This window comes from Empidonax traillii, unplaced genomic scaffold, assembly GCF_003031625.1.
Source record: "Empidonax traillii isolate 1590-97213 ecotype Southwest subspecies unplaced genomic scaffold, ASM303162v1 scaffold54:size2178333, whole genome shotgun sequence".
Taxonomy (NCBI): Eukaryota; Metazoa; Chordata; class Aves; order Passeriformes; family Tyrannidae; genus Empidonax; species Empidonax traillii.
The window spans coordinates 618,423-643,283 of NW_020955247.1; the positions used below are offsets into that span (position 1 = coordinate 618,423).

A 24,861-nucleotide genomic window follows, 5' to 3' on the forward strand; every position below is an offset into this window, starting at 1 on the left:
TAATCTGAAAAGTGTAAAGCACTTTGAAAATGGAGGCTTTTTTGTGGGGTAGGGGGAGGTGGGGCAAAGCCTAGCCTACGGCAGTGGTCACCGTTCACTGCTGTAACACAACAGCAACACGGTGGGAAAAACAGGAATCTCAGGATATTTCTAAAATTACAAACTACTGGGAGGGGTAGACGTCATTTCAGTTTAAGGATTTAGAGGAGTACACCTCCCTAGGCCTTCCCTTCAGCCAGGTGACGATGCAACCAACGCCGCAGTACGGGGCACGGCGGGAAGTGTCGAGCGCTCTTCTCCAAGAGCGGCCCCTGCCGCTTCGGGCAGGTCGGGTTCAGGATCCTCCTCCCGCGAGAAGCAGAAGAAAACCCTTTTTTAATCCCACTTTCCGAACAGAGGCTCCGGGCAGGCCAGGCAGGCGGGCGGGGGGGCACGCGGGGCGGAGCGACGCTGGAGAACGCGGGGCCAGAGCACACCGGGCCGGGGCGGGGCTGGGGCGGGGCCGGGGTCGCGGGGCTGCAGCGCCTGCGCGCACTTTCGGTTTCCTGTGCCCGTGCTGTGGCGTGGGGAGCGAGTGGGACCGTGCGGGGCGCCGAGGGCGGGGGCTGGCGCGATGGCTCCCGTGCTGAACCTCAACAACGAGGTGAGACTCCCGCGTCCTCGGGGTGGCGGTGAGAGCGGGCTGGGAGGGTGGGTGCAGGAGGCTCGGGCCGGGGAGGGCCCGGCGGCGCAGGGCGGGCAGTGGCTGGAGGAAGGGGCCGGGGCACAGGGCAGGCACCGGCGGGGGCGGCAGGGCCAGTATTGACTCTCCGGGACCTGCGTGGCCCCCTGGAGCCGTAGGGAAGGCCTCATGTGGCCCCAGACTGCTGCCGCCGTCCCGGTGGGAAAGGGCTGCGATGGAAGCAAACTCCCGAATTGTGAGGATAAGCTGCTTTTCGGGGGGTACCGCTCAGCTGTCGCACGTGTGCCCCAGCGCGGCGTCCTGCCCTTGGGCCTCGTGTGGTCACTCCTGTCTAACTGTGCTTGTGCTCACACCGAGGTTTCCCCGGTGATTCTCGCGGGCCCACCAAAGACCCGACTGTCTCTTGGATAGCAAACATGTGATGTTGCCCTATTTTCTTGCAGGTGGGGGGACTGAGAATGAAAAAATCAATGTATTAAAGCTAACTTTTTCCTGTTTTAAAAGAAGCTTGGTTTTTCATAATTATTTCAGAATATTTTTCCTGCTCCACCTTGTAAATTCACTTAGTTGGGGGTGTTTCAGTTTGTAATGGGGTTTGGCAATGCCTTTGCAAATCATCCTGCACAATAAGCCTGACACAGCTAAAGTGGCCTCATTTTCAGGTGTTGCACGAACAGTTTAGAGTAGCTGACAGCTCAGCTATGTGTGGTATCAGCATCTGCAGCTGGCATTGTGCACTTCCAGAGTTCCTGCATAATTAACAGCTTGGTTAATATTAGTATTTTTCATCAGCGGGAAGAAAAGGAGTACGTTCCAGGCACATAGTAACGTGAAGACAGGTTGATTTGCATATTGATTTGCATATTGATTTGCAGGTCAAGAATTTAGTATGTATCAGGAAAAATGTTTGATATTACATAAAATACAGATATTTACTCAGTAATTTGTTGCAAGTTTTTGGTCCTAGCTGTTCACAAATGTAAGGTCAGAAACGAGTGATTTCACGTTGAAATAATGACAGTAAAGCACCAAAGAAGAGGTTATTTCATTCACTGAAGAAGGGGTTTTTTTTGATTGATCATGTTCAGGTGGTGTTTCATAGTCTTTTACTACAGAGATATTAGTCATCATCATCATCATGGCTGGGCTTCGCGAACGAAGATTTGAGAGGGGCTCTACCCACGCTTGCTACAAGCACGCTGATGGCTAAAAAGGCCAATGTGAGATAGACAAGTCCGGTTGCAGAACATACAGCAGAAAGACTCTCCAGGTGATATCGACAAGACGTGATTCTTTCTGCGTTGTCTTTTCTCCTCGAGAGTGATCCTGCGTGTGTTCTCAAAAGCAGCAGCAGCGTTATAGATGGTGTGTGAGAGATATTAGTATAACAAGGATGAAAACAGAAGCATTATTTGACTGAGGAGTTTTTTAGTAAAAGATGGAGTACAGTGAGTTTCTGAACAAAAGACTGGATAGTTTCAGTAAGGACACTGGGGATACCTTTTCATCGTATAGTTCAAACAAAACCCTCTCCTAAGAGGAAACTGAAAGTAAGTTTTTATATTTTCTGGACGTGGGAGCTTTCACCAGAGCTTGAACAAAAACTTGACGCACTGTAATAACAGGTCCATCCAACATGTAAGGTAGTACAGAGACTGAAATCCTGGATGCCATCTCTTCAGGAGTGACAGAAGGTAAGGCTGGCTTACAGTAGGGTGGAGACCTAGTGTGAATAGATTGAAAAGTGTTTTTCATTTCTGTACCTGTGCCCTTTCGTAAGTGTCAGATCTGTGTTCATTAGTGCAGTTATTAGTCATAAAATGTGAAATAAATAAAATAAATACCTTATTTACTAATACCTGGATATTTGCTACCTTTTTAACAAATACTCTGTGTATTTGTTACAGGGATGCCCTTGTAAGAATGCATTTTACTAGTAAAACCCATATCTTCCTCTAATAGAGATGAAATGGGGGATTTGACCACATATAAAGGAATGACTTTTAAAAGTGCAGTCTATTAATTAAACTTTTCTTGTGTATTCTTCCAATTTGCTGAGGGAATGATGTACTGTAATTACAAAGCAGCTCTATTCTGAGCACCTCTGACTTTTATCAGACAGCCAATGCTAGGGATCATACAAATTTCTTTCCCCGTTAGGCCAAATCCAGTAAACATGATGGTGGTTGTTGCAGAGACAACTTTGTTACCCTTATGTAGCTGATAAACTCTTTGTCCTAGATGGATTTACAGGAGTTTAATATCTAAGGCAAGCCTACAAGAAAGCTGGAGACAGACATTTTAGAAAGGTATATAAAGGTTGGATGGGGCTTTGAGCAACCTGTTGTAGAGGAAGACATCCCTGCCCATGGCAGGGGGTTTTGGAATAAGATGATCTTTAAGTTCCCTTCCAACTCAATCCATTCTCTGAAATTCTACTGTATTATAGTGATATATTTCAGGTGTTAATTCTGGCAAAGAAAGATTTCTGCAGTTAATTAATAAACTACCATGTCCTGCTAAATGGTGGAGTCTTAAGAAATTCTTAGGTGAGAGATTTCAACCTTTTTGTGCATTTTTTGTACCAATTCGTATTTTGTTTACAGAAAGAGCAAACAGTGTAAGACCAGTGTTTCTCTGTGACATACACTGGCAACTATATTATTGTTAATTGACTTGTATTTTAGTTACTTTCTGGTGTATGTTTGATACTAGTAACTAAGAAAACAAAGTTACCAGTGTCCAAAAACTTTTTTGTTTGCATTCCTGTAGACTATATTGTCATAGGTAAAAGGTGTGCAGCATCTGCTTTGTACAGGTAAGATATGCTTGTTTAGCATATCTCTGAATGGAAATACCTACCTACTAGGTACCTACAGTTCAGTGTAATTTAATGGCAGGTATTGTTTTACTACAGCTGTAAAAACAGGAAAAAAAAATTCACACCCTTAATGGAATGTTTTGTTAGTACAGTGTAAAAATTAAGCCTTTGGTTCAAATACTGTAATGAAATAAAGTGTATATGTGCTTTGAAATTAAAGGAAATTTAATTGGGTGGTGATTTAGCTTCTTATCACCAAAGAAACTTGAAAGTTGAATATTATTATTATTATTGTTATTATTATGAAAATCCTCCAAGGAAGTAAGACAAGTAAAGGACTGTGATGTCTGTTTCCTTTCTGGGAGTTTTTGAATTCATTGGCAAATATCAGAGAAATTGGAAAGGAGTAGAGACCTTAAAAGTCACTTGGGTTTGGGTTTTTTAATTATAACTTGCTTAAAGAATACTACCTCCATAAAGCAATATTCTCTCAGCTGTTCTGATGTAATAAGGAACAAAGAATGCAAATGTTGCATTGTTTAGGTAACTGTATGAATGAGAGATTTGAGGTGACTGCACAGTGTTAAGGATCCAAGGTGAAAATAAGAGGAAACTGCAGTTGTTATGGTGAGGTGAAATAAGACAAAAAATAAAAACAAATCAATCCTAATTTTTCAGTTCTGCACAGCATAGTTAGTTTAGACAGTCCATTACTCTTTCTTTTCGTGTAAAGTTGTTTGTAGTGTAAAAGCTTCAGAAAGTCACACTATTTTCATGTTAATGAGTAAGACTTGTGCCAAAAATGTATAAATGTTCTTTTCCTTTATTGCTAGTTGAATTTTTACGGAGGCAATAATAGAAAAAAGCAAGGTCTTTGCAGAACCCATGGTTAGCAAGATCCAGTAATTTTAAGAAGACATCGTCTTGTTGTGGTAAATAATGTGCTACAGTTTCAGTGTGCCTGCCTGACTGAAATTTAAGATCGAAAAGGGTTAAGAAACACAATTGTTTTTTTAATTCAGGCATCTGATTACTTTTTGGGGTTTTTGCATTTTGATTTCTGTGTCCAAGGAAGAGTTGGGTGGAAAGGAAATAAAAACTATAGAAAGTTAGAACAAAGTAAAACAGTGAAGCCTTGGGTTTTTGAGAAAGAGAAAAATGCAGTATTTCTTACCATTTTCAACTCATCACTTTCTATTATACAAAGGAAAGCATAAGTTGGAGAATGAAAATTTCAGTTTTGCCATTATATATCCGCTACATATGATCTTGCTTTTGCAAGGTTTGTCTGTGTTAAGCCTAATTGTATTCTCCCGTTGTGCTTACTCTGAAGGCTGAAGCAATCTTCTTAAAAACCTGTTGCTCAGGTATGTTCCTCTCAAATATGTTCCCTATTTTAAAAAGCTTTCTAAGAATTTTCAGGTATCTTGCCACAGAATAGCTTCCAAAGTTAAACTTTTCTGGAAACGTTTGCTAGATGGCAGCACATAATCATCAACTGCCATGGATGAGGGCAAGTTTAAAGGTAGATAACTCATGTTTAATGTGGAAAAATTATCCTTGTTGATCAGCAATACAGAATAGTTTGAAACAGAAGCTTTAGAATTGGAGCTGACCCAGATTTTTTTGTTGTTTTGTTTTTGGTTTGTGTGTTTGTTTGTTTTTCAGAACTGTGCTTCTTAAATTATATTGTTCTGTTTTTGCAATCTGCTACCAATATTGTATTATTGCAACAAATGTAGATATCTTTCTGCCTTCCTCTTTCTTCTTTTTCTTTTTTAACTGAAGATGAATATTAGTAAGGCATCATATTATGTAAAACAAATTGTTAGAGTTGAGTGTTGTTTCTGTCTTTGGGATGTGAATCAAATTTGCCAGACTTGGTATGGAAACTTTAGTAACAGGTGAATTTTTCTTTTAAATTTATATTTAATAATTAATTGCATATAGACAGAATAATTGTCTATATAACGTTACAGAATTAAATATAAAAATAAAAATGTTACAGAATTAGAATACTGAATTAGGAAAGGTTGAGCTGTATTTATAAAGCTGTGGGGTTTAGATAATAAAAGCTGATACCTGCATAATGTTTGTTGACCATGATAGAAATGTTCTTTTATTCCTATATTTTCAGTCTGCTAAACAAAGTGCAGAATTAAAATTATTATGTAGGGAGCTTAGTAATCAAGCTGAAGGTGGTAAATTCCATTTAGTAGTGTTTTGGGTTCCAGCATTTTGTACTGTGGCACTCAATGTGGCAAAACTCAGCTCTTTTACTCTTTTAGACTTAAGACTGACATCCTCACCGCTTGAGTTATCCAGGCTGCATTTTAGATAAATTATATGTTTAGAAAGCAGTCTGGACCTCTGACTTAAGAATTTAACTGGTGCATGGCAGAAGCGCAATGTTGCTGATAATGAAAAGAATCAGATAAAAAGCCATGAGAAATAATTCATGAAGAAGGACTGAGGCAGAATCTCTGGAAGTCTGAAACTGCAGTTTGAGTTATACCTGTAATTCTGTAATTATACGGAATTATGTCTGTAACTCTTGAATCTTTTGTCACAGTGCATCCAGAGGTAAACATATATTTGCTTAAATAAAGGCTGTGTTGGCTTGCTGTAGTATGGGTAGGTGTCATTTGTCCTTAGGTGGTCAGACATAGCTAAGATGACAAAAGAGAAAAGAGTTACTGACATTGCTTATACGTGCCTTCATTTGTAAATTGTGGAAAGGTCAAGTACATGCTTTTAAAAGTAAGTAATTTTAGGTAACCAGAGTTTCTGTATATCATTACAAAAACGTTGGTCTGAATGGAATATCAGGAAGAAATGGAGAGGGGGAAATTTGAGAGGGTCATTCTTTCCTCCTAGCACTGACTTGTATAACCAAGAACTGCATCATGATTTTTGTAAGGTGCACTAAACATGAGAAACCTAATTACTTACCCATGTAATAGTCCTTAACATATTATGTATTTCTATTGTTTATATAGTAGTTCCAGCATGCTTGTATAAATGCAATTTTTAAATTGATAAGAAATTAAATTAACATAGTTTTTTAGTCATTGAATGATCATTATTTCTGCAAGAAACATTCTATACAAGATTTCACCATAGTATTCACTTACATTTACTTAGAATCTTCCTTTCAACCTTTGTCAGACTGCTAAATCACTCAGATGTGATACATCTGTCTGGTTTTGTTGACTTAAGATGACAACTCAGACATAATTTAAGATTTTGCTTATTAATTTTCTATTTCTTTATGCCACATTTTATACTATAGAAGCTGGGACAGTTTTTAAAATTGAAGCACCTCTCATTCAAAGCTTTTTTTTAAGAACTGCTTTACTGTTCAGACAAATGTGACATGCTCTGGAAGGAAGGTGATTTTCCAAATGTGGTTTCATGGGCACCTGGACTCACGATTTCTGAATCTAGGGCTTTTCACTCTCCTTGCTCCTTCCCATGGTCTTACCTTCCTCTTCTGTAAGCATAATAATTTTTTTTGCCAGAGTAGTCTTCTGCTACAGATTTAAGGTAGCAGGGTTTAATAGGGAGTAAGAACTGCAGGAATGTGGGACCAAAGATAAATGGGAAGGATGGGGATGGACTATCCCACCACAGTGAGCTGTTGTAAGCATTCAATTTTTTAGTGTTTTAGACAGGAATGGCTAGTGTTACCTAAGGTATGTTGTGATATTTTTAAGTGCATTCCTAGGCCTTCTTTACCACAGATTAAAAAAAAGAATCTGAAATTGAAGCTTTCAGAATAATACTGACAGAGTGCTATAGGTGTTTAAAACAGTCTAAAATACTGTGCAGCCAACCCAGTGCAGTGATCCAGGCATCTCACTGAAGATCAGTTTTGTGTGCTATCCCCTGGACTATGTGGTAATCTAGGAGTTCCATTAGGGCACTTTACTATTCGTGCCTGATGACTATAGCTGCCTAAAGGGGAAGAGAGGCTTGAGATGAAGCATCTGACCAGTTAACTGGTGTTGGACTGAGTTGTGTGATGTTTTACTGCTCATAATTTAAAGTATCATGCTGTCTTTTAAGGCATGCCTCTGTCTGATGGGGAAAATGCAGCATTTTTAGTTTAATGGCTTAGTTGTAAAACTTTCCAGTAGTAGAGAAAGCTGATATATAGATTCCCTCACTCTGAGATGAGTTGAATCCTGTGATCTCAATGACCAGCAGAGTGCACTAATCACAAATACTAACAAATACTATCACTGGGCTACTGTCTGGCAGAGAAGGGAGATTTTATAGGGTGAGGGGAGCCTGATCCATGTATTTCACCAGTGGGAGCATTTCTGTAGGAAAAGCCCTTGGCAGTGCTCCAAGGGCTGCTTATCCAACAATTAGCATAAAATACATGAGCTCCCTGAAAGGAAAAAGTGAAATTCAGGACCCTTTACTCCTGGTGAAATTCTTCTTGCTAGTCTGCTGATGAGTTCTCTTTTGCTGTTTTTTCTCTGGTTTATGGGCCTTGTTTGATCCAGCTATCCATACTATCCAGTATGCTGCCCAGGCCACTTCCTTGAAGTAGAAGCATTTGTTCTAGACTCCCTCACACTGAACTGACTCTGTAGTCTAAGGTTTTTCAGTTCTGTTAAGTGCTCCAACATCTAGATAGTTCTTGTACTGTTCTGAGCTCTCTCTCAGTATGGTTAAGCTGTATCAGAGACTCTTGTCTCTTGTGCAACTTGAGTCAACTTTAGGTTCATCCTGGACCAAAATTATTCTTAAGGTGTAGTGGCTAGCACCTAGGTACTTTTGAAAAAGTACAGGTGTCTGGAATGCTCTGTGGTCAAAATTTTAAGCCATGGCTGAATACTGGCCCTGCCAAGATCTGGGAATCCCTGGCTTTCATATGGTCTAAATACTTCCTTGAAGCTGGTCATACAGTCTCTTAAATGTGGTCTAAAATCTCTGAACAGCATATAAACAAATTATGAGAACTGAGAAAGGGTAAGTTTCTACACAATTCAAAACTAAATATCTAATCTTTTCCATCAGTTAATTTCTTAGTATGCTGGCAAATCACTACTCTCTTTTTCTGTAAATTACAAGTCTATGCAAAGTTGGAAAGGAAACATGGCTTTCTCTTTAAACTCTGGAATACTTGGCAGCAGTCACTTTAGCTCTATAGAAAAGCATGTAAAAATTCTTGCATTGGTTGTGTTACTAATAATTCTAGGCACAACAGTTTCTTGAAGAAGAAGAAAGTTGTGCTACATTCAACTTGGTTTCTGCTTAATACAGTTGAAGTGTTAAATTACTGACATTCTTTTACAGACCATGTAAATGTCCTAAGGAAAAGGTCTTCTGAAAGCTTATGAAATTTCCAAACTTATACTCTGTGAGATAGAATTCTGAGGAATTGTGGCTTTTTTTTTTTTTTCCCTAGGAACTGTTCCAGCAGCTGTTTCTAAAGTTTCTAGAGTTGCCACATCATCAGTTTTACTAATATTAGCAGCAAATTCTGATCTGCTATTCACATAGATTTTGTTTCAGCAGATTACTGAAGCAATTAAGCTTGGCAAACTAGGCAGTATTTTGCTTCTGGCACCATTGTATACAGTTGTTATCAAACTACCGTACATCAGGATGGTAATGAACACTTTTTCTTAGCTTAAGTGGTTTATATAAAGTGTGTGTGGTAGGCCACGTAGGCTAGTAAGATGCTCTCATAAAACAAAACATCTGTGGTTCCTTGGTGTGGTAGTGTACTATAATGAAAAAAACATGCAAATGGTCATGGGAAACTTTGTAACTTTTATTTTAAAGGAACTGTGAGATACTTGCAGTACACTGTAGTTTTTTTGTCAGATGTAATTTATGGCTATATATCATGAGCAAAATACAATTTTAAAAAGGGTTCTGTTACAGAAAATGTACGTAATTGCTTAGTGCTGTCATTGCAGATGTCTTTCCGCAACTTTTGCATTGCAGGGTCTGAAGCTTGTTGCCAAATAAAGAAGGAAGCAATGGACGTAGAAGGGAAGAGGTGGTGATAGACCTTTTCATAATAGAATCTGGGGGCCTGGAGGAGGGGACGTTCCTAGAAGGGGAATAGTAATCAGTTGTGAATTCATTGCAAACTGCTTTTAAGTATGGCAACTATAAACTTTTTTTCAGTTTGTCTTATACTGTGGAGGTCAGTGATGAAGAGAAATTAAAGGACAAGTTGCCAGTGACTAGATTTGGTGACTTTTTTAATTGTACTTTAAATCTTATAAGGGAAAGGAATTTAAAATTCTTATACTGATTTTATAATAAGAAATCAGTGTTACATTATTTCTATTGCAAAGGGTCACAGTGATAACTGTTTATTCATATAGTATTTAATACCAAATGAAGTGCGTCTAAGGGGAGACTTTGTCACTCTACTACTACCTGAAAGGAGGCTGTAGTGAGGTGAGTATTGTTCTCTTTCTCCAAGTAACCAGACAAGAGGAAATGTCATCAAGTTGTGTCAGGGGAGGTTTAGGTTGGATATTAGGGAAAATTTCTTCACCTAAAGGGTTGTCATGTGCTGTAACAGGCTGCCCAGGGAAGTGGTTGAGTCATCATCCCTGGAGGTATATAAAACATATGTAGATCTGGCACTTTAGGGACATGGTTTAGGGATTGGCTTGGCAGTATTTGGATTATAGTTAGACTTTATGTTCTGAAGGGTGTTTTTCAATGTAAATGATTCTGTGAATCCTCTTTGCTGCTTTTTAGGAGCAGATTAGAAAAAATATGAGGTCATTTACAGGTATGTTTATGTAGGAAGAGATGAGCGAGTAGAGAGTGGTTGCATGAGAGGCTGGTAAGGACTGTTTTGAATAGCAGCTGCTTCAGAGGAATGAATAGGGGATTTCATCTGGAGGCATGTATCTCTGGAGAAATGCAGCAAAGAAAATTAGTAGCTCAGGAGAGTATAGCTTATACTGTGTGTTAAGATATGAATTCCAGACAGTGTAAAGCAAAAGGGCAGCTAAGGTGGTTACTTGCTTATGAAGCAGTTGAGGAATAATGAAGGAAGGACTGGAACAGAGAGATAGCTGGTAATTTTTTAAATATTCCAACACTCAAAATGAAAATAGGGATGAACAAGATGAAAATAGGGTGAGGAATGAGGAGAGCTCATAAGCAGGGGAAAGGGAGAAACCTGTGTTTGGCAAGAAGAAGCTGGAAATTGAAAAAGAAGGGAATCCTCCAGCAGAACAAGCACTTGATGTGGAAGAGAAGTTTTAAATGGCTGGAGAATGAACATAGCATTGGGCAGATGGGTAATGTGAGAGCACTTGTTCTGTCACAACAAAGATTTTGCAGGAATCTTTGAGCATTGCTCTGAGTTGTTAATAATTAATACTGGGATAGTTGTAGATCTCTTGTAGATCTGATGTCTTGGCAACTGATTGAGAATTAATTGTTTGAAGGTACTGTTTCTAAATGAATAGTGTATATCAGACATCTGGCAGCGATATTTTAAGGTCTTTATCTACTTTCATACTTGTCCTTTTCCTCAGCTTCTATTTTATGTCATGAAGATCCACTGGAAGAGAAGAGAGCAAAGGCTTCTCTCCCTTCTTATTTATACCCTGGTTTACATAAAAATCGTATGGAATACTGGGTACGTGGCCACTTTCTTGGTTACGAGCTGGTTGCCAGGAAGGCCTTATTGAAAACTATCACAACATGGTAGTGCCACTCTTTAATATTTATTTATTTATTTATTTATTTGCATAATCTGTAACTGCTTACTGAAAAAAAGTTCCTACAAAAAATTTAAGTCATAGAGACATTACAGTAGAAATCAACTTAATGGAAGAGCAGTTTTCATGTGAGAAGTAGCATAGTATTTCAGAGTCTCTCGGGCCAGTAGTATTGGAACATTTGAAGCCAACAGTAGTTCACATTCTGGTGATTTTAGTAGTCTTTGACACAGGCTGAATGTTCATCTTGTGTAAGTCAGAAAAATCTGTGATGCAAATTTGGATTTCCCCTATGTCAGTTTTTATCACAGTGTGTTTCCTTAGGCCATGGCTATTGCTAGTCACTGGAGTACTCTAGGTCTGAGTAGGGGTTGTACTCATTGAATGTGTTGTGATACTTATATTTTATATGCATGCCAAGTGTCCTTGTGCTAGGGGCACCATAAGACACATGAAAAGCTAGACTTGATAGTCCATTAGTAAATGAAGTCTGAAATATTTTGCTTTTGTTAGCTTTCTTTTTTTCCATAAGGAGAAGACAGATTTTTTTTTAAGAGGATATGCAAAGATACCAAATACTTTGAACGTGTAAAACTGCAAATACATCTTTTCTGTTCTTTTTATCAGAGGATTTCTTCCTTTGAAAACCTGGCTACTAAATCCTTACTATGTGCTTATCACAACAGCTTTTTTTTCCCCCAGACAGGGGAAAAAAGTGCTTATGATTTTTTTCCACCTCCTAGAACTTCACTCATTGACTTCTATTTGATCATTTTATTAGACTAAACATCATTCCTTGCTTTCCTTATTATGCTCTGTTATTCCATGCCACACTTCTCTACTTACTTACTGTGTGAAGATTTTTGTTACAATCTTGCAACGCTATTTATATAGATGATTTTTTTTCATTCTGAACTTTATAAGTGTCATATATGAACATATATGACAAGAAAGCAAGACACTTGGGAGTTACAGATTAGAGACAGGAGAAAAATTTATCCTCAGTTTAAATGACAGAAGTTTCTTCAGGTTGTGAGGAGTGTTTAGTACAGACCTGTTTATCCCTCCAAAATGTATCAAGACTGGTGATACTTACTCATATGATGAAAATTAACTATAACTTTTGCAAGTCTTAACTTGAGTCCTGGTTTCCTTCTATCCAGAAATGAAACTGAGTTTCACTTTAGCAGGAGGACTTGATAGCTGTTAATTTTACTGATAGTTGATTGTTCACCTTTTTTGATAGGAGTTTTCACATACCTAAAGAACCTTCTAGCCTTTTGCTTTTCCGGTACTTATGCCTCTTCTTACTTGTACAGAGAGGGATAAACTTTACAGAGGAAGAGTTTGAAGAAAAATAGTTTAAAATAATTTAAAAACAAGTTTATTGTTCTTATAATAAGATCAGATACTTTTAATTTCAGTTTTCACAATGCAGGCTGTACCTATATTTTTGGTCAATATAAAAATTGTGGTATTTAGTGTATTTTTTTTTTATTCTTCAGATTTATAGGGATGTGGAAAAATGATCTAGTAGGTATTTCTCCAGCTTGATCAGTCCTCGGCTGATGCTTTGTTTTACTTGTTTAAGGAACTTAAAACAAATTTTCCTTAATGTTTCTTTTATGCTTGCGTAATTACAACTGTATAATAACATTGAAATATAAATTTTGAAGTGGATGAGTCTAACTACATCCTTTGCAAATACTGTGCTGCTGTAATGTTGCACAGGCTTTCCATTCTTACCCTGGCCTCTTGGTGTCTGAGACTACTGTAGGCCGAGAGTAATTGAAGTTACTATAAAAGTATCTTTTTTACATGAGGTATCTTGCACAGAAGAACTTCTCGTTCTTCTATTCCATTCAACAAATCGTCAGGGTTCTAATTTCCCTGGAAGTTTCAATCACCAGATTAAAAACATCAGTCCAAAGAATGTGGTAAGAATAAAATGTATTGTGCGTGTAAGCTGAGAACTAGTGAGGCCTGGCAGGTTACAGCTTTGAGGCCAGTATTCCTTAAAACTTCATATGAGTATGCTCAGTTATTCCTCTGTCTCTGCAAGTTTTTAGACTATTATGCTTGGGGTTGCTCTCTTTGAGTGCTCTCTATAACTGTATTTATGACCTGTTTCCCACCTGTTTGGACGATCAGGAGATGTGACTGGTGTTCTGTGGCTGGTTTGGAGCCAGACATGCTGGCAAATGAGTATGCACGTACTATTTGGCAGCCAAAATGGAAAAGATTTGAGTTCTACTTGTGGATTTCTTCCATGCTAGGCATGCTAATTTTAGTTCTTATCTTCTACTTGGCTGCTAGTCTTCACAAAATGTGTAGGAGCTCTGGCCTGTGCTGTTTTGTCAACCTTGATTTCTGTTTAATAAGCCCAAAAGTTACTGGAGAGAGATACTGACAGACAAAAAAAAACATGCTGACAAACCTAATTTCCTGAGAAACCAGGGTAATAAATATAACTTCAGAATGTACAGTTTTGACATTCCACTCTTTCAGAATACCTGGGAAAAGTTGTAGCATACTGGCACTCAATTCTTGAAGTTATGGTGACTTAGGGGACCAATGCCATCATCTCTTAGCAAAAATGATCATTAAGTAAACTTAATTTGAAATACTGAGTAACTAAGTAATTTTTAAAATCTAAATTTTGGAAAAAAAAAGTGAAGAGGAACTTGTAAGTTGACGACACAATCATCTTCATCATGGCTAGGCTTTGCGAATGACACAATATGTTTTGAATGTAGGATAGGATATGGTTTCCCTCTATTTTTTTTTTTTGCATGTAATTTATCATAACATCAATGTTACTTAAAAGTAGTTTTACAAATTTATGTAATGATTAACAAATTTCAAGTCTAAATAAACTATTGAAAAGCAAAATTATACATAGAAGAATCAGCTTGCCTGGCAGTCTTCAGAATTTCCATCTTAAGCTTTGAGTTAGCTCAGATGCTACTTGTCAGCCTACTTATTACATCCATCGTAAGCTGCACCACCTTTCTGGGTACAGATCATGTCAGTGAGTGTTTTCCAAAGCACTGCTAGAACAAATGAATGCATGAATGGTATGAAATCAGTTCTACCAGTGCAAAAAGAGGGGCAGCATGCATTCTTGTTGGGCTAATTGACATGCTTTGGGGCCTTGACAGACAAATTGAATTTAACTTGCATTTAAAGCATTTGATGATCTAGTAACAGGTAGTCAGAAGAGAGAGCTCTGGTTGCTTGCCGGTGGTTACCGTAATACTGCAGTTTGAGAATTGTAGAAAGTGAAAAGTTGGCAAGTGCTCAACAGTGTTACTCAAGTATTTTCTAGATAAAAGAAGGTTAATCTTTAAAACCTACGCATTAACCTGAGCCATGTTTTTTTTTTTAAAATATCCTTAGAATAGAGGTATAAGTTTGTGAACTTCCTTGACTGTCTTTTTTTGACAACCATGAAGTTTTACAGAAAGGTGCTTATTTTACTTGAAGTAGAAAAAGATGAACTAGCAATGTGATAATGCATCTTAAAGGAGGGGGAGAAAAAGAGAAAACAATTATAATCCCAAGTCAAAGCAATCACACCACCACCCATACCTCCAAATTAATACTGGAAATATTATGGTTGCATTTCTGTATTACTTATGGGAATGGTGTCTTACCCAGTTGTGCAACAATTTTCTTTTCATGATGACAGTTCAACACTGCAGGTTTGGATCATGTTTGCAACCCATATAATTAATGTAAAAAATTACACAGGTTGGTGGTGAGACAGAATCAGCAAGGTATGGTGTTATGTTTCAGATTATGCAAATAACGTAGATTCATAATGTTACCTTGGGAGCAGTGCTCCTTTTCATCTGGTTTTAAAAGGTTAATCATTTGAAGAGGGAGAAAAGCCCTCAGCACTCACATTATTTATTTTTGTGTGTTCATCCTAATAATTCTTCTTACTACTGTTACTGTCTTCCTGTAAAGGAAGGTGTGAAATTCACATGTATCTTCTAGCTGGAGGTCTGGTCTAATTAAGAAATCTGAGACATGGGATTGATTTGAGCTTTGGTGTATTGACTACCTAGATCATATCCTCCTACAACATTCCATGGAAATATTTTTAGCAGAGTGCTAGGTAGGAGTTTTCAAAATCTAACACAGCTGATCAATTAAATATAGAGTTAGAAATCACCTTCAGGTAGTCCTGTGTTTTGGAAGACTTGTATAATTTTTATTTCCATGTGGTTAGGTATGAAATGTAATATCACATCTTTAGGCTTGTGTGTCACAGTTTTTCTTATCTGGATGTTTACAACTACTGCTGTTGATGTAGGGTTTAGAAATGTGTCTAGCCAGCTCATGATTCTGGTCTGGACTTGAATACTTTCTGAACTACTACATAGAGTCTGACTCCATGCAGTGAGACACCGACTTTGAAGCAGTAAATCCAAATTTTGGTCTTTGGCAATGAGCAAGTAATTCTAGGCTAGTGTTACTCCCTCCCAACTATCTTAGATATTTGGAATTGCTTTGCAAAACCTTGAGATGAAAATGGTACTCACTGTGGTTTCCACTTGGAGAAATTATGCTAGAAATGACAACTGTTCTCCATGCAGGAGGAAATACAGTGCTATATTGAATAAAGAAACTCATATTTCAGTGATTCAGTTGAGAAAGTACAAAGAAAGCAGCACGGGCACACTGTGGAGGAAGGGTTTGACAGTAACTTATAACAAGTATGTGTGGTACTTTTCCTGAGAGGAAGGTGGAAATATGCCCAAGTGGGCAGTGTGCTTTTTTTCATTCATCTTCAGCAACCCTCTCTGGGAACTTGACGGCGGGTAGTGTCCAGAGGCCTGAGAAGCTTTATGGATGCCTCCAGCTGCTGGTGGCACTTCTGCCTGCTTTCAGCAGCAGGGTACAATAGTTTAATCCAGAAGAATTTGCTCATATTTCATGAACTGTGCATTTTGTTAGATGTATGGGAGTATAACTGAATCCATGTGATTCACACCTGTTTGCTGCATGTAGCTGAAGACAGCAAAAGCAAGATTAACACCACATTGGTATGGTACAAACTAACAAAAAACCTGTCTTCCTTAGCAGTATCTGGCATTTGATCTGTAAATTAAATAAAGGGGTAGCTTGTTTATTGTACTCTGGTTTATTGTAGTCCATCTCTGCCTCCTTCTGCACATTCTTGCTTTTCTCTTTTGCCCTGGAACTAGCTAATATTCCTGTGACCATAAGGGAAAACAGTTCAGGAAACTGATCTGGCTGAAAATTCACCTTGTTTTGTTTTGCTTATACGTTCTTTTTTGTGGTATATTTTTGTATAAAACTGACCCAGAACTGAACCCTGATACTCTACACAGGTGTGTTATGTTGTTCTTGTTGCCTTTACCATCCTACTCATAGATGTTTTCATAATGCAAATATGTGAAACTATTAAGTCTACAATTGCCTATTTCTGCGTATTTTGACATCTATGAAATATATAGTGCAATATAGGAATTCTTTTTTGTAAAGAAGAAAAAAGGAAACTTGGCAATTGCTAACTTTTCCTAGGAATCTAAAAATCATTAGATCTTTCAAGTTGGCATTCCAGATAATAGAGAGAAATATTTGTAATGAAGTTCCAGAAACATTTTTTCACTTAGATTATTCACTCAAAAGATTATGTACTATTGTTAGTTCTGGCTAATATGTGATCCAGCTGCAGGTGTTTTGAATTTTAAAACTTGCTGTTGCCAGATAGCACCAAAAATTAACATTGAGAATACTCTGTTGCCATGGTAATTTCTTGGTAAGAAGACTGCCAAGAAACTATAAAATGAAACCAATGCTTTTGATGTGCCCTAAAACGAGGAAAGAAGATCATTGAGAACTGAAACATTACTTAGTTCCATGTTTTTCTTGTATTGAAGAGAGCTTGAATACTCAACTTAAATACATTTCACTTTCTTTTTATTGTTTGATTTGTTTTTTTTTAAGCTGGATTTCTTGCTTTGACATTTGTTGATGTGCAATTTAAGCAATTTGCAAAACTTTTTTAAAAAAGCTATTGTACAAACAACTGATTTTAGTGTATTTTTAATGACTTTCCTTTTCTAGTTTACCAGCACTGATTAAACTTGAGGGAATTAAAAAGTAAATCTTTTATTGCAGTAAAATCAAAAAAGTATTACATACTTTTGGGCACATACAAATATTTTTTCCTTTTGCTTTGACTCATTTTGATCTTAATAGTGTGACGCTCTCAGTCCAACCTACAAGAGTGTTCTTGGCATTAAGAGAATCCATGAGGACTGAGGTATATCTTGTACCTACAATTTCATTTTTTTCCTATCGTTCATTCACTAGACCCAGTTGGTGCAGGTATATGGTAATTTGTCAATACAATATGATCAGCTATATTTAAAATAGACCCTTTCCTGAGACAGAATTTACAGGATGTTGTCTCCTTTTTATCCCACTCTGAGGTGTGATGCTCATGACAGTTAAGTCCTGTTAGGCTGGAGAGCCCAGGAAGAAACTGAAGTGGAAAAGTGAGCTCAGAACTACCCTCTTTTTTCTCCAGGCATCAAGTGATAGAAAAGACCCCATATTGCAAGGTGGATTTGGACATGTCTGTGTCAAATTACAGAACATTGCTTTACGAGTGATATCTTCAAATTGTAAAATGAAATATTTTTGCGATTGTGTCTGGGCCTTGAAGACAGTCTTCATAGGGGAGAGACTTTACCATGCTGGGGGAAAAGTCTGGAGGCCTCTGTTTGACCTCTGGGTGTATGTTTGTTCAACGTTATGGATATTTCACAATGTTATAAACTCTCACAATTAGTTTTTTTAGGTGAGGTTAGATGCAGTGTCCTTACTTGAGAACAAAATGATTTGTCTTTTCTGGTTGCTTGTACTAGAACTAGGAGTAGACTGTGTGCTGGCGTAAAGCAGAAGTAGATGAAGAAATTCTGGTCTGTCTAGTGCTGGTTGTTTAAGGATTTAATAATTTAAGTGCATTATTGGGTCACAACCAAAATATTCAGTACCTCATGGGCTGAAGCCCAAGAAGAACAGTTGTATGTGCTTCAGGCTGCTTAGAGGAAAAAGACGTGTCCATCGGTTTATTGGCTTTCATGCATTCTGGGGCAGACTGCCTAAGTTAACTTCTAGTAACTTTGAGTTAAGAATTATTTAAGACATTCTGGGTCCTTCAGGTAATTTCATGTACTGTACCACTTTTACTTTTCCTTCACAGTTGTTCTAGTATTTTGATGCTTTTTGAATAGAATATACTCAAATGAATCATAGGCAGAAACATGTTAGTGCTTCTCATAATCTCCTGGATTTTTTTTTTTTTGTCAAGTGCAGTTGATGCTATAGTTCAGAATAGGCACATACCTTTCTTGATACATCTACAAATCTTTAGTCACATTTTATTTTTTTCTAATTGGCTGAACACTAGCTTAGTTTGGAGGCATGTTGCTTGTACAGACCTCAAAACAAGTTTCAGAAGTGGCCAAGTATAACATTTTATTTTAATTTAATGTTCCTTTGAGAACTTTGCTGCTGTTGTTGAAAAGATGTGAAGGCAAATACCTTTGACTAGTTATGTGAATTCGAATGTAATATTGCACCTACACTGTCATTTTGTCCACATTCCTTGGTGTGTTTTTGTTGCCATCCCTAATATGAGCTCGTTAGCCCGTAAGGCAATCCATCTACGTCCTGAGGACCTCGCTGCCACCGTCCAAGCGTGCTTGGCCCCGGCAGATGAACCTCAGGATTAAAGGGTGGGCTCAGTTCGTGCACACTGTGTCTCACCTAAAAAATCCAAGGCGCAGGCTGGAAGGTGGAAAGACCTTCCCCGGTTCTTCGTTCGCGAAGACTGGCCATTATGTATTATAATATGAGGACTGTTCTGTAGTGATTTAGGGTTTTGGAACCAAAACCTAATTTTGGGGCGTTGTTTTATCTAAAAATGCCTTAGGTTTCTCTTAAAGAAACTTGAAAATTTTGATACAAGTTTTTTTAAAACAGCTAAATTAGGGAAGGCTCTTAAAATAACATTCTATTAAACGTGTCTTGTCTTGTCTTGTATTTTATGTTCAATAGCCATGTCTCATTAATTTAAAAGGATAGTGTCTGTGATCCAAAGCCCTTTCCAGACAGTCTAACACTGATTCAGGCACTGATTCAGCCCTTCCAAGACTTTTGTTAGTTGAAATTAATTTGTAACTATGAGTGAAATACCAGTGTTCTAACTGAAGTATTTTCATGGGGGAAAAAATCCAACCACATAACAACAAAACAAAACAAAAAAACCTAGAAGGAAACTTAAGAGATCAAAGGTACAATTAAGTAATAATGTGTTGGTTTCTCTCCCTTTATTCCTTCTGCTTGGCATGAGAAGGGCTTGGATATGCTGAGGATTCAGAAAGCCTGATTGGACTACCACACAAGATGGCAAATCCCTGGGAATGCTTATTAACCCTTCAGGGTTAACCTGGAATAGGAAGGCAAAGTGGCTGAATCTATAAGTTTTATCCTTTCTCTGCTGTAAATTCTGGGTTAAGTACAGTTCTTTTGATGCCTTTAAACACACACTTGTTAGATAGATTGTTTGCTAGAAGTCACCACCTTGGTTTGATATGTACCTTCTTGTTCCTTTGTACCCTGTCATTTGTACCCATCCATTCAAATCAGGGCTCATTTTACTGCCAGATGCTGCCAGGAGTAGCAAAGAGGACTGGGAGCCCTGTGCCAAGTAACAGTTGAATGTGGTTGTGCTGAAATCAGAGGTTCCAGTTATAATCCCCCTCAGTAACGTACACTCCTTGGAAAAGGTGAATTGCAGGAGAGAATTTCTAGTTCTAGTCTTCCTACTAATCTGCTGATCCGCTGCTGTGCTGTTCGTTTTCCCTTTCTTGAAGCAGCAGCAGCAGCTGCTGTCTGCCTATAGCTTGAACTGGTTTGTGTGCAGTTGGCTGGTACACATCATGTTTTGTGGCAGTCCTTGCTGCAGGTTGCAAGCTCTTGGGTTGATGGTGCCTTTCTTTGTGGAAAACCTGCAGTCATGTAATTTTTTTGTATTTCATCTTTGTTTAGGATCTGTAGTAATAGAAACACGGTATACTGTGGAAATGCAGAATGCATGTGATTTTTGTTCATAGCCATAGCTAGGCTTACTTCTTAAAAGTGAGTTCATTTCCTCTGTGATTTCTTTTAGATATAATAGTTTATGTGTAATCCATATCTATTCTTACTTTGACATTATTTATTATTAACAATTCATAAATACAGATATTTGGCACTGTTAATAACTAGCAACAGCTAAATTGTCTCATGGTGTTTTCCTACAGAATAAAGAAATGTCTTCACCAAATGGAAGCATCTCTTGTTCTTTGTTCAGAGAAATCCTTGAAGTTGTTATTTCTACTTACAATTTCAGATTTCCCTAATTTCCAGGAATCTTAAAATGTGTTTCTATTGAGAGAAGAAATTGTTTGGTTTGAGTTTTGCTTGTGTTTATTCTTTTGTGCTTACTGTAACCTCTGAGTAGATTATAAATCTTTATGCCTGGTCTTAAAGCATAGTTAAGTCTGAGCGTTAAGGTTCAGTGCAAAGACTTCTTGTTGTGTTTTCTTGAACTATTTATAAAAAATACCTTATTATGAATAAATATTTGTTATTATTACTCAAAAGTCATGACTGTACTTGGTGGGGTTTTGTGGTGTTGATTGGTTGGGGGTTTTGTCTGTTGGTTTGGGGGTTTTTTGGGGTTTTTTTGTTTTTTTTTTAATTTAAGACTAAGTTACCTCTCACTTTGCAACATTGAGACTAGCAGCCACCCTGGTGGTCTGAGCCCCATTGTTACAGGCACACTGCAAATCTGAAGCTAAACTTTTTTGATTTCTTTCCCAAAGAGCTGAGTGCTTTCTTGAGAACTTTATGAGTACTTCCAAGAACACAAGTTGATGCATACTGTCCCGTGTGAAAGAAGTGACTGGATTATATAAATTGATATGCCTAGTCTGCCAAAGAGCGAATACCTTCCCTCATTCCTGCTCTCATGTCTATACAGCCTTCATTGGCTGGCAGCAGGGGAGGCTGGAGTTTGGCTCTTGTAGGCCCTGGAAACATACTGTGTCTGCATTAATATTTCTAAAAAAAAATACATGACAAAATATTTTTGAGAGAAAGTTAAATATACTTCATGTTTGTATACACAGTAACTAAGATGGAAGGAAGAGTTATTTAAATTCAAATACATTTGTAGCTTGTGGGTGTTTTTAATGGTAATAAAATAACCAAACCCCCAGCCTCCCCACACTTTCTAAGAAGGCATACCCAGTTTGCATCTAAGTTCCAAACTCATTGAATGTACATAGTATCAAAGAGATATTCAACCAGAAGATGCATTATTTTCTTTCTTCCGTTTAGAAGAAGATGTAACATAGAGAGCTGTGATAATTTTAGTCTTACAAAAAAGAAATATCTGCATGCCTAGATGGCAAATGGTAGGATTTGTTCCTTAGCACGTTAAGACTTGAGCAGTGCTGCAGAGACTTGGCACTGGGTGCTTTTTGGCATATGGTTTCTGCTGTTAACTGAAGTAGAAATGCCTTTGTAAGTAGACCTGTGTGCACGGTTATTTTCACTAGGATAAGTAAGGTAAGTACTGACTTTGTCCGTAACAGTTTTGGAACAGGAGACCTAAAATTGGTCAGTTGTTCTTGTCCCAAAAACCTTTACCTTTACACTTCTCTTGGTGCAAGTGACAGTAACGTTGCTCTCCCTGTGATTCCCCTCCCAATTCACCTTCCATACTTTTCAGCTCCACCTGATTCTTCCCTTCCCTGGCAGAGGAGAGGCTGCCAATCAGCATGTGCCCCTTACTAGGAATGGTTTTGCTCTGGCTAATTCAGCCTTCAGTCAAACCACTCCTGAGTTTAGCTGAGGGCTTAAAAACTTGCTTGTGTCAGTTACCTGAGCTACAAACATAATCAGGTGGGCTAAGTATGTGTTTCCCTTTTTTTTTTCTTTTTTTTTTTTTTTTTTTTTTTTTTTTTTTTTTTTTTTTTTTTTTTTTTTTTTTTTTTTTTTTTTTCTTTTCTTTTTTAAAGTAAGTTAATATAGTCTGATCTTTATGATCTCTGTGCAGGGTATATATACTAGCCAGGTATTATGTACCAATGGAAAAGTACTAGTGCTGTTCCACTGGGACAAAAATATGCAAAGTGAAGGCAAAAGGTGAGTCTTTTCAAATCTCTAGCTGAGTCTAGCTCTAAGAATAATATTAAAGCATGGCTAGTTAGGAATGTCTTGTCTTCTGTTTAGACCTCAGACACATTTTTAGACTGTTGGTTGTTCTTCCTCAGATGTTTATGGAAGCAGTTTGATTTTAAGTGAAATCTGAATTCATTAGAACTGGGATTTAGGAGGGAATGTGAGGGAATGCACTTTGTTCTCAAAAATAGTTCATTTTGTTGAACTAATTTTTAAATTTAAGTCAATATAATGAATCTATTGTGTATGGGAACTAATCTAGGAAAACAAGCTTCATAATGTCTTCCCTACTTCTGACAGGTTGTGAAGATGAGAAAAGATGTGAAGAAGGCCAGAGTCCTGACTATTCGCAGACTAACCAGACACATCGGGAAATTGAAGCTGAAAAAGTCAGTTTTAAATACAATGGTCTTGTTTGTGTGTTTGTAAATCAGGCAGCATCTTAATTGTTTTCCAAAAAAATGGAGAAGTGGAAGAAAAATGTACTACACTTAAAACTTTAGGCACTAAAATACATAAATTCTGTTTGACTTGTCTTTACATCATTTTGGATAGACTAGAAGTACTAACTAAAAGCATTTTCATAGAGAAGAATTGATAGGATTTTTTTTAATAGGATTTAGTGCATTGGAAGCTAATCTGAATCACAGAACCTTTCACAGCACTTTTAAAAGTGTCAGAACTGATCTTTTGGATTATTCTGCTGTTGAACTTGTGTTACACAATGTTTTCTCACTGCAGTTGTCTTCAAGATTCTGTAGCAAAACGTAGTTACAGTTGGCATAGATAAACAGGTCACAATTGATTTTTAATAGTTAGTAGTAATTAGTACTACATAAACAGTTAAAACCATGTTTTGTAGATTGTTTTTAAAGATTACTGACCCCAAGTAGTTTACAATGTGTCTTATCTGAGATAGTATGAGATACATCTGTTACTGTGTTCAAATTGTAAATTGAGCTTACTCTTCTCACAATTTTAGCAAGTTGTGCAAAATAAAAAGCAAACCCAATGAACTTCTATATTTGAATATTATAGATCCAAAAATGTATATATGTATTATTGTGCAATATGTAATATATATAAAGTATATATATATATTTGAGATATTGGTGTCTCCTATTGTTGATATGAATTGTGTTTTTTCTAGTTTTCTAATACATTAATGTATTAGACATTCTATTAGATACATTAGATATAATTAATAATACATTAATAATCTACTAGACATCTAATAAATTCTAATACATTTTCTAATACAGTAACATTTTGTTGTTCATATTGTTCTGGTAAATCCTCAGTATTTTCTTCTCTGTTCAGAAGCAAAAGCATTAGGTTATGTTCGGCTCTCTGCTAAAATGTTCGTTTGACAACAAGGGAATTTTGCTACTTTGTATTAGCCCATAGGGAAATAAAGTGAACAAAGCTTGGGTTTTCTTAATAAAGACAGACTTCATTTGCAGGGGCTCAGAAGACTTGAAATTAAAGAACCAAAAACGAGTGGAGAGATTAATAGAAGAAATCCATGCAATGAAGGTAAGGCCATGTTTAGGTATTTCAATATTAGAGGCAGTAATTCTAGTAACTAAAAACTTTGTCTGTTTTCTTCAACTTCACTACTGAAACTTAAAAGTATTTTCAGAATCAGTTTGGACATTGCTGTAACACAGCTAGAAAATTATCAATATTTGCATGTCTCAAGGTGACAGCTTGAGTCTTGAACTTTCCAGGCTAAACATGAATTTTTTTAGTGATGTGTGCTGCTCAGTTTTTACTGCAACCGTTGAAGGACAGAAATTAAAGTTCTTATGCTGCTGGGAAGTATGGGAGACATTTTATGTGTCTGACAGTACAGTATCCTCATTGTCTGTTCTCCCAGCTCTAAGTATAATGCTACTTTTATTTTACTTTCAACTTCAAAGTTTTATAGTAGTTTGAAATTTTAGTTGCAAGAGACTGGTAATGCTTGAGTCATACCTTTTTTTTTATTTTCAGCCTTGGTGTCAGTTGATACAGTTTTTATAGCAGGTTATGGGGGAACCTGCTGCAAGACCCAGTGGCACATTTTGCGTTGGGAGACAGGATACACACACGAGAGATATGTGACCCACAAAATGGCATTTATTGAAACAAGAAGACAGCTTTTATACAGGGGAACACAGAAGGTTCAGGAATAGGGGTAGGAACCCGGCTAGGAACATCAAATCCTGAGAGCTACTGATATGGGGACTAGGAGGGATAGGCTGGTGGAGTATGTCAGGTTACTTAGGGGGAAGGGAGAGCTGGGGGAACAATGGAAGAACTGTCCTGGTTGCACGGACAAGGGAATTTGCTGAGGCTGCAGTGCTGCGGCCTTGTAGTTG

At 37.6% G+C, this 24,861-nt stretch overlaps 1 protein-coding gene across 1 annotated transcript in view; it reads left to right on the forward strand.

The window, feature by feature from the left end:
* The first annotated feature begins 540 nt into the window (after positions 1–540).
* The window catches only part of SRFBP1 (serum response factor binding protein 1), a 67,032-nt gene continuing 42,711 nt past the window's right edge, over positions 541–24,861 (forward strand). The window contains exons 1-3 of the mRNA XM_027879331.1: positions 541–643; positions 22,799–22,887; positions 23,962–24,034. Of these exons, the coding sequence (XP_027735132.1) occupies positions 614–643; positions 22,799–22,887; positions 23,962–24,034 (192 nt within the window). The 5' untranslated portion in view covers positions 541–613. The remainder of the gene's footprint in view (positions 644–22,798; positions 22,888–23,961; positions 24,035–24,861) is intronic.